General features: G+C 39.5%; 1 protein-coding gene across 1 annotated transcript; it reads left to right on the plus strand.

Moving 5' to 3' along the window:
* The first annotated feature begins 3,394 nt into the window (after nucleotides 1–3,394).
* Nucleotides 3,395–7,956, plus strand: PDC (phosducin). The gene is made up of 3 exons (XM_075096761.1): nucleotides 3,395–3,455; nucleotides 5,304–5,464; nucleotides 6,152–7,956. The coding sequence occupies exons 1-3, from the start codon at nucleotides 3,395–3,397 to the stop codon at nucleotides 6,677–6,679; spliced, it is 750 nt and encodes a 249-aa protein (XP_074952862.1). The 3' UTR covers nucleotides 6,680–7,956.
* Nucleotides 7,957–10,336: the final 2,380 nt, after the last annotated feature.

Raw genomic sequence — 10,336 nt, forward strand, 5'->3', positions numbered from 1 at the left:
TCTTCCTTAAAACTAAAAGACAAAAATAGTTTTAGTGATGACATGTATTACACTTTACCATTACTGCACATCATCCTATGTTGCTGTTTGACTTGACAACCCTCCCAAGATATTCCACTCTCACCAGGAAAGGTGAGACTGCACATTTACATTAACAAAAAAAAAAAAAACACAAACCAAAAAAACAACCAACCAAATTTAAAGCAGTAAGGATTTTATAAGATTGTTGCAATGGCCAGGGATGTTCTCCAGCATGCGAGCCCATCCCTATCAAATGCAACCACCCCCACACAGCTAGCTACTGCCTCTCACCTCTGCACTCCACAAGGCTCTCAGTCTGACTCAAATTTAAGGGGGTTGTATTAACAGATGGCCTTAATGAATTTCTGAAAGACAGCACTATCAGTCAACTGATTAGGACCCACATGCAGCTGGTGTGCAAACATGAGCACTGCGGTCTGCCCACATGGTTGCAAAGAGCATCTGCTCTTACGAGAGCTGCTGCCTGACACAGAGGACAGCTCTAGCTGTCCCCACCACTGGGTATGCTGGATTTCAGTGCACCTGTAAAGCCGTGAAGGTGGCAATTTAGATCTGAGAGACCTTGTCATGGGTCGTTACAATCTACTCTCTTACACTATCTGCTTTACTGTCTCGGCACTATACATTGACATTTCTTCATGGAGGTACTTGCACAACATGCTCCAGAGCTTGTAGCACACGTTTCTCCAAATACTAGGAACCTCATTTTTTATTTGGAAAATGCTGCATGCCCAGCATATAAAAGAACACCACCCAAAAAAACACCAACCAGCAACAAAAAAAAAAACCTGTCTAAACCCTTCACAGGGACATGGGAGAATTTCCTACCATGGTGATTGCCCACTTTTGCCCACACGCTAAACACAATAGCGTACACCTCTTTCCACTGCGCTTTCTTGAAAGGAAGAGTACATAGTACCGGAGAGCCAGCTCATCCTGTAACAGAGCTTCCCACGGATCACCTTGCAGTTACATGTTCATAAGTCCTTGTCCTCAGGTGCATAATTGGGAAACACCTGGCTTGGATGGCCTAATTCTCACAGCGCCAAGATAGGAACGATATTTATAACTCCAATGAGCAAAAAGGAGACTGGTTTGCGTGACTTGCTCCAGGCTTACAGCCTGACTCAGTCACTGGGCCAGGATTAAGTTTTAGGAGTTCCCCGCTTCCAGGTCTATGGTCAGCTTACCAGCCTGTGCATCGTCAGGATCGTTGCCTCACGCCACGCTGCAGATGAATGGTGAAATGCAGCTTCCCAAGCTATTATGATTCACCTAGTGTTTTCAGATTTATTAGCTACAACAGATCAGTAACATAAACTTTACTGAGAGCTTTCATTTGTTATGCAATCAGTTCCCATCTCCAATGTTTCACCAACAGTGTGGCCAGTTTTCTGGTTCAAGCCTGCAACAGACTGCTTAAGTTTCATATCCTGTATTTTTAGTGCCTTTCAGGGCTAAAAGCTGTGAAACAGCAAAGCGTACAGAGAATCAAACCTTCTCTTTCCTCACGGAACAAAGAAAATCCTCAGCATCAGCAGACAGAAGAGCTCTTTGTAGATGCTCATGTAAGTGACAGGAATGACTTAAAAGGCTTTGACCCAGCATATCCACATAGCAGTCCATCTCTGACATGACTAAGACTTTTAGTTTTGCCAAGATGAGAAAGGATTAGTTTCATATTTCTATTTGAGAATTGACTGAATAGCAATTGATCCAGTAATCTGGATCTGTGTGCTGACAACAATCTATCCACAGATCTACAGATTTTATATTAATATAAGTATCATTTATTACCTGCTTTTCTTCCTAACTTATCTTCAATGCTTCCCATAAGTTTTTATTAATGGCCATGAGTACATGTATGAAATAATTTTTTCTCACATTTACTAATTAGCTTTAGTCCCAACACTCATAAGAATTGGATTCCTTGTGTCTTGCTCAGCCATTATTCCACTTTATCCCTTGATGCTGGTATGTAAAAATGAAGGTGTGTTTCCTCCTGTGCACACATGCTACAACACTAACATCATTCTGCTGTAACACACCAGGAGCTTTTAAGTATGGCATTCATGGCACAACAACATCTTAGCATTTGCTTCAAGATGGGTTTTACTCTGAAGTCAAATAGAGCTTACCTTAACACCTGAACAGCTAAAACTAGTCTAGACTAAATGGGAGCAGTCAAATCATGTGCCTTAAGACTCCTGTGTAGAGTGACACTTTATCACATTAGAATTACAGTTTTCAACTAACAAGGAAACTTGTGACTGATGTGCAACATGAAAAAAAGACACCGTATTATGTGGTAGCAGACTTCATGCAGAGGGCTATGTAGATGCCTATCAGCAGTGCAATAAAAATACAAGAATCAGTACTTTTCTCCCTCAGTATATCCTCCTGAAACAGATAATTGATCATCTTAAGAAAGCTGCAGGACCCCAAGAATATTTACTCTGACTTTCGGGAACCAGCAGAAAAATCAGCCTGACCTAGAGAGCTCAATGCTTTGGCCAAACCCTGCTGCTCTATAATGTCTCTGGACCACCCAGTTGGGTTCATCTTGTTGATAGGAATGAACAAAGGGAAACCTCTCCCCTTCCCTCAAAGAACAGTGGTTCTACTTCACCCCTCAAAAACTCGACTGTGAAAGATAAAAAGGGTGTTGCTTGACTACTGCTGTATCATAGTGCCTGTGATTGCCATCTGGCTCCTTGGGTTGCCTTATTTATAGAACAACTGGAACAAGAAAGTGATTTTGATTTATAACACCCATATTTTTTTCTGTTTTGTAACAAACACAGCCCAACAAGTACCAGCTTTTTAGCTCCAGGATGTTCAGAGGTCTCTCTCTTGCTCAACAGGTTCCAATACTTGGCTTCGTCGTTTGTATGAGAAACGAGCAGTTCAGGCAACCCTTAAAAATACATACTTACAGCACTGGGAAAATTAATAGATTCTTGATTCCAAGGGGGATTAAAAAGAAAAAAAAAAAAAAACGCTCGCTACACATTCCCACTGCAGAAAGTCCTACAACCACTGTTTCACACCATGTTCCCAATAGTCTCTGATGACTGAGAAGGAACAGTATAATGAAGAAACCCTGCCTAGGCACTTTCAGTAAGAATCTGTCCAGATATCTTTTTAAAGACACTGACATATATCCTATTTGCTTTTCATGAGACAATGAGAAGCCCTACAATTGTCATGTATATTTTGATCTTCACTAATACCTAAGAGCTGCAGGAAATTACACGCTGTGCTGTACCCGCTATAAGCTTATCCCTTTTCTATCCTGTTATTAACCATTCTCCTTTTTGAACTTGTAGTGTCTCCTACTCCAGCTACCAAAATGGAAGAAAATGCCAACACCAGCTTCGAAGAAGATTTTGAAGGACAGGCGACACACACAGGCAAGGAAACTAACTGCCTTTTTTTTTTTTTCTTCTCCTAAAAATAAGCTAAACTGTACCTGTTCACTGGGGAAGTCCAGAATTCAAGTAGATCCGATTGGTTTCTCAAAGCCCTTGCACAGAAACATAGGCTCCAAAACCAATGAGACTTTTTTTTGGAGTGACACCCCTCACAGAAGGGCAGGTAACACCAAACTGATCTTTATGCCAATCTTCCTCATGCCTGAAGCAAATGGCAAATGCAGAAGACACCTGAAGAAGTCACCAATAGCAATGGCCCAATGCAGCTCTTGTTGGTTTATTGCTTCAGGCATGAACAATGGCCTTTCTTCTTCTGCAGAAAAGAGAAGAAAACAAAACAGCAACAAAAAACGCACTCGCATGCTAGAATTAGGTTACAAGGTTTCACTATAAAGGCTGAATTATTTTTTCCTTCTTATAGAAGGAACATTCAGTGCTAAGAGCGTACCTATAAATCCTTTCGGCAAACAGCATAGCATTTGAAAGATTTAAAAGCATCCTTGCTCAGAATCACAATTCTTTTTAAACCAGCACTCAATCACCGTGATTTTTATGAGGACTAACATTGTATTCAGCTCTACGACAGGTATCATTTCATCCCACCCCACCAACAGGTAACTATATGGCAATCATTCCCCTCTCTGTGCTGCAAGGGCTTCTTTTTCTTTGTGCTACAATAAATGTAGCTCTTGCAATAACTCTTCATGGGATTCCTTCCCAACCAGCCTTGCTGCTGTTGGCTAGAGACTGTTATATATGTATATTTTTAGGGACTCAAACGTAGGCCGCTACACCCACACCTAGGCTTCAAAATAATTTTGGAAATCAGGCTACTGCACACTTACTCACTATCGCTATGCCAAGAGCTTCAGGCTAATTCCTGCTTTGGAATCTTGTTTGCAAAAGCCCAGGTCACCTTCCCTTTCCACCGATGGATGTAGTGCCTTGAGCCACCGCTTCAAGGTGTGCAAATTTAATCCAAAACAGACCCCTGGCAGCTGGCAACACCACATCTCCCTCAGGAGAAGGAGAGCTGGTTACCTAGCCTTCCCTAAACTTCACCTCCAAAAACACTAAAGAATTCCTTGGTTTTTGCTTTATAATCTGAGATGCAGTTTAAAAAGTCTGATTTTGAAAAGCACCACTGGAATTTTTAATTTAAAAGACCCTTCTGCCTCCCACCCCATTTCAAAATGTAACTGCTTTAATCAACCAGCTCCAAAGAACAAGATCTGCATTGCAATCAGAATTATCATAGCATTGCCTTATGGGTTACTCTTCCAGTGGAAAAGGTATGGGTTTAAAAAAATAAACAACAAAAAACCCCACCACAACACACAAAAAAAACCACCAAAAAACCCACAAAAAAAACACCTTGTGTCCTGTAGTTATTCTTAGTTTTACTGTCAATATATTAAAATAGTCCTTATGAATGTTACGTATTCAAAGACACTGTGTATAGAGAAATGCAAGTGTACTTGTAAGAAACACTGCCTTTGGCCAAAACATCAATTTTAACAGGTTTTGACATCATCTTCACTCTTGTTAACTACTCACATAGTTCACCAAAATCCTTTTACAGGCTTTTGATATGAACCAGACCACCAAAGTGATCCAGGTTAGAAATAAAACTTTTTCTCTCTATTGGAGGTTAATGTGACACATTGGTCCCACAGCTCTGGCTTTGAGCGCTCCTGGAGTGTGCTCTGGAAGGAAGAGGGGTAGGCAGATAAACTGCAGCACAGAAGGACAAACCAGCAAAGGGCAGAAACTTCTTGAGACAGCTTCTTTTTGAGCCAGTTTCTCACCTAACTTCATCTCTCTTAGGGCCCAAAGGAGTGATCCATGACTGGAGGAAGTTTAAATTAGAAAGCGAAGACAGAGACTCCTTATCCTTGAGCAAGAAAGAAATTCTTAGACAAATGTCTTCACCACACAGATCTTTTAGTAAATGTGATCAAGGCACCAGAGAGAGATTCTGCCGTAAGGTAAGAGAAGAAAAGCAAAATAAAATAATTTTTATTCGAAATAAAACATACCCGTTATAAGCTAGAAAACCCTGAATTTGCCAGACTCAATTCCTTTGCAGCTTAGCAGAGTTCACACAATATGGACAGAGCAAATGCACATCAACCATCTATCTAGTCCTCTCTCAAGCAAAGTCTAACTTCAGTAAAATAAGCAATGTATTTCACAACAACATATCACACAACAGAGTTTGACCATTCTTCCTCCACTCTCCACCTTGATGCTCTGTCCTTGGTTACGGCAATTGAAAATTTTTAACATGCTTAAACCCCTGCTAGTCAGGTAGAGCTCTGAGCCCAAACATTACTCATTACCCTTTACCAGTTCTGAAAGTGGGGGGGACCCAAACCCCCCAAAACCACAGGAATTAAACTCTGAGCCCACTACAGTCACTGGCAAAATTCCCACTAACTCGAAGATCCACAAGTTTTTGCCAAATATGACAATTGCCTTCAATAACACCACAATGATATACAAGTGTAGAGACAGGATCTTCACCCATGTCTTGAAGAGACCTGGAGTCACTGTAGGAGGCAACTGCTCTTCTGGCTAAGTTTTCAATGCGATGTTCTTTAGACAACAACTTAGTCTCTTCCTGTTTCAGCACCAACAGGTGATCACTTATAACATTCTCTCAATATTCGCAGATGAGCATGAAGGAGTATGAATTAATTCATGATGAGCAAGAAGATGAAAGTTGCCTACAAAAATACCGCAAACGCTGCATGCAGGATATGCATCAGAGGTTGAGTTTTGGGGCAAAGTATGGTTATCTGTGTGAGCTGCAAAATGGGGAACAGTTCCTGGAAGCCATCGAGAAAGAACGTAAAACTACCACCGTCATCGTCCACATATACGAAGACGGCATCAAGGGCTGCGATGCTCTCAACAACAGCTTGACCTGCCTGGCAGCCGAGTACACCACTGTGAAGTTCTGCAAGATCAAGGCCTCCAACACAGGGGCTGGAGACCGCTTCTCCAATGAAGTGCTTCCCACTCTACTTGTCTATAAGGGTGGAGAACTTCTGAGCAATTTCATTAGCATTTCTGAACAATTCAATGAGGATTTTTTTGCTGTGGATGTGGAGTCTTTCCTAAATGAGTATGGGCTGCTACCTGAAAGGGAGCTTCCAGCACTGGGAAATGGCAACACAGATGAACAAGATGTTGAATAATTAGAGGGCCATAGTCCTCACTGTCTCCCTTTCCTCTTCAGTATGTTGTAAAACAATCTCAGTAACACCCATCTCATTTAGAGAAGGCTGTCTTTGCTAACTTATTTCTAAGATACACATATATAAACATTGCTTAACTCTTAGTATGTGAATTTTACTTAAAACACATACAACTGGCAGTCCTGTACGTAATTATTTCTATGCCGGCCACAAGTAATAGTAAGAACAGGAGATGATACAGGTGATCTCTAACAAATTAAGGAAAAAAAATATTAAAAATGGAGGGCCCATACATGTCTCCACTAAGCGCAAGAACTTGATTTCAAAAGGAACAGGACTGATCCATCCCTCTGCATACACAAAAAGCTATCTCCATTCTCTGGAATTACGGCGAGTCTTGGCTCCTCAGATTTACTTTTACTGACTTCAGTAGGAAAAGATTTCATCCAGCAGTTTTAAGGGCAAACAAATAGCCCAATGTCCCTGCATTCCTAAATGGCTTAGGTATCTAGGATATTATTTTATGCTTCTGCATTTAACTCTCAATATTTGTGAAAATACAGAAGTTAGCTCAGTGCTTCTGTAAGTTTTTCGTCCAAACAGCTAACACCAGGCACATTGTCAGCTAATTTCAGTTCATTGTTGCTCCACATTTTGAACAGTAATATTTAAAATGTGTGCAAGTATATTGTGCTTATGTAATAACTCTGAATAAAGCTTAACAGCTCTCAAATCCTGCTATTGGAAATGTGAAATATATTGGTAGTACACAATCTTAACCTGAAAAACATGAAATATTAGTAAGCATTCATTAGCCCTTTACTAAGCTCAAAGTTTTAAGTTTTGCTAAAGGGGTGCTGCTGAGAACTACAATTTAAGAATCCATCTGACAACACAGGGTAAACTCACTATAAACACTCCTCTCTCTCACTCTGTAGGTGTAAAAATATCCATATCCTCCAGTTCTTATACAAGATGACAAAACAGTAGGAACATTTCAATGACTTCTTTTGCACACTGGCAAAGCTGGAGGTTGAATTTTACTCTGAGGACAAAAATATCTATACCTTAACTGCGCAGAATTTTGCTGATAACATTTGACAACAAAATGTTAAAGGTTACTTTCAGTACTCATATGACTCACCAGTTTTTATTTAATTTGATCGTTTCACCCACTTTATTAGTTTGTGGTAGTTTTGTTAACTATCACAACTTGACAAGTCTTGATTACTTGACAACTATTACAGTTCAATAAACTTTGTTAGTGATAGTTTTGCTCACTCTGTAGTGGGAGCTTTCAGTTTTGCTTCCAGTCAGGATCCCACCACGAAAATGTTACCCTGCAAAATTCTGCCCATGGATCAGTAAGAATTCAGAATTGAGTGACCAGTATCAAGCAACCATTGCTGCAGTGATACAACCCACACATTAAAAGCAGATTCTTATCACTGTTTTAAACACATTTTTTTCTCCGCTTCTCATTCACATGAAAAATTCACAGGGGTAGCTGAAAGCTATGCTACTTTCCAACAGATCTGCACAACAAAACAATTCTACTCAAAAAGATTTGGGAAATATAAACCTGCAAACCATTACTGAAGGAGTAATGAGGTACCCTTTCAAACAATGTGATTTAAACACAATGCCTTGCTTTAAATAATGACAACAAAAAAAAAGGGTTTTGTTTGTCCAATTTTAGGGGCAATCAAAATGCTAATGAATTTCTACTTTTAATGTTGTTTTGTCATGGATTATTTCAACAGAGCACTAGGAACCTCACCTCGTGTACACCAAGCAATATGAATGACGTTCTCCATCATCTCTTAACAATGTACCATCTTCTTCGACCTGTAAAACAACTAATGATTTTTTCCTACCAATAAATCAAATAGCACCTTCCCAAAATATTATGATTTGTTTTGTAAATTTCTGAATGCAGGACTGTCGTAAGTTTTTCTGACAGAACTCCAGGTGGAATAAAGCTTTTCCCTTACAGCAGTCCTCCTTCCCCTTGCTCTAGCATGATATTTACCCCTCAGCTAAAATCACCTTCATCTTAACATTTCATTTATATCAGTAGGTCCACTCTTCAGAAAGCTACCATTTGCAGATATATCTAATGTTACGAAAATCTCACTATCTTGTAACAAGTTATATAGATAATAATGAATATCACAAAAAAAACCCAGCTCCTTGAGTAGCAGGACAATATTTCTTTTGTATATTTTAATACAAGATATGTTTTAAAGAAGAGGCATGAAAAATTCCTGTCCTCTACACACCAGAAAATGTCCATGTAACTGGTGGGAACTTATAATTTTTGAGAACTTCCCCTTTGTCTAACTTGATTTGAAAGTCATGAGGCTGCACATCAGCAGCCTGACCGTGTAAGCCTCATTTCTTTGGGAAGCCAGGCTAAAAGCAAAAAAAACCAAACCCTAACAAACAATAACCAGCACAGAAACGACATTTACAGCTAGTTGTAACAAATAAGCTGACAGTCTAATTTAGGAGATGGGTTAAGCATACTTAAGCAGTATTTCCTTCAACCTGTAATTAAAAAAAAAAAAAAGAAAAACACATATGTGCACCAAGCCCCAACAGGAGCTCATGACTAATGAAAGTTGCAAATGAAGCTCCTATCACAGCAGTCATCCATATTTCTGCAGGAAAGAAAAAAACTAACAAAAAAAACCCTACTGTACAAAGATTCTTGAATAACAAAAAGTAAATGCTTCAATTAGCAGATGGGACCAGCCTTCCTGCTACCCTCAGCTATGGTTACTCTTCCTTTTAACTCGAAGTCACAGAGACCCTGAGTGTCCTCAAATATTCTTATGCAGGCAAAAATGGAGGAAAGGGGGGAACTAATTATCAGGGGTGTCACCATCAGATGCGAGGAACTATAAACCTCATTGTACAAAACCACTGAGGCTTTTTAAAACTACATTTTAAAACTACACAGCACAGAAAATAAGGTTTCTGTAAAATTATTCCATAACATCAATTTTAGAACTACACTTCGAAGAGATGGATTTTCAGATGTAGAAGTCCCAACTGTTCTTCCAGCCTCTTAAAATAAAAATATATCTGCAGTCATGGATATGAGTTAACAAAGCTGAATTTTAGCCACAATGGAGTTTTCACAAACTGAAAGCTGCTGAAGATTATACAGGTAATAGGAAAAGAATATGCAACCTGAGCAAAAGTTAAGCAGCAGTCAAGAAATAGACTTTTAAAAATGTTAATTTCCTTTTTTCTTACACACACCTTTTCGCTTTCCTTACTCATTTTTTTACATTATCAATGGCTAGCACTACAAAAAAGATGAGACAGTTAAATCCCCTCTTGGTTAGTTCTCTAATTCTTTGACAAGCAAGAACCTGTTTTCTTCTACATCCACTATTTCCTCGTGGCAGGATGACTGGAAGTCTCAATCTGTAGATACAAGTCAAATTACTCATTTTTTCTGTGACAGGGTTAAATTATTTTCTCATTGCACAGAGGGTGGTTAAATGCAGTCTCCTGTATTAAAGAAGAAATCTCATCCAAAGCAACTTCTTTCTTTGCCTTCTTCCAACATCAAACTGGAAAACCAGACTTCCACAGACCCTTTATACCTAGTTAGTTATAAGCTGCAGGGTTAATTTGACAGTC

Source organism: Phalacrocorax aristotelis, chromosome 6 (assembly GCF_949628215.1).
Source record: "Phalacrocorax aristotelis chromosome 6, bGulAri2.1, whole genome shotgun sequence".
In the NCBI taxonomy this organism is placed as follows: Eukaryota; Metazoa; Chordata; class Aves; order Suliformes; family Phalacrocoracidae; genus Phalacrocorax; species Phalacrocorax aristotelis.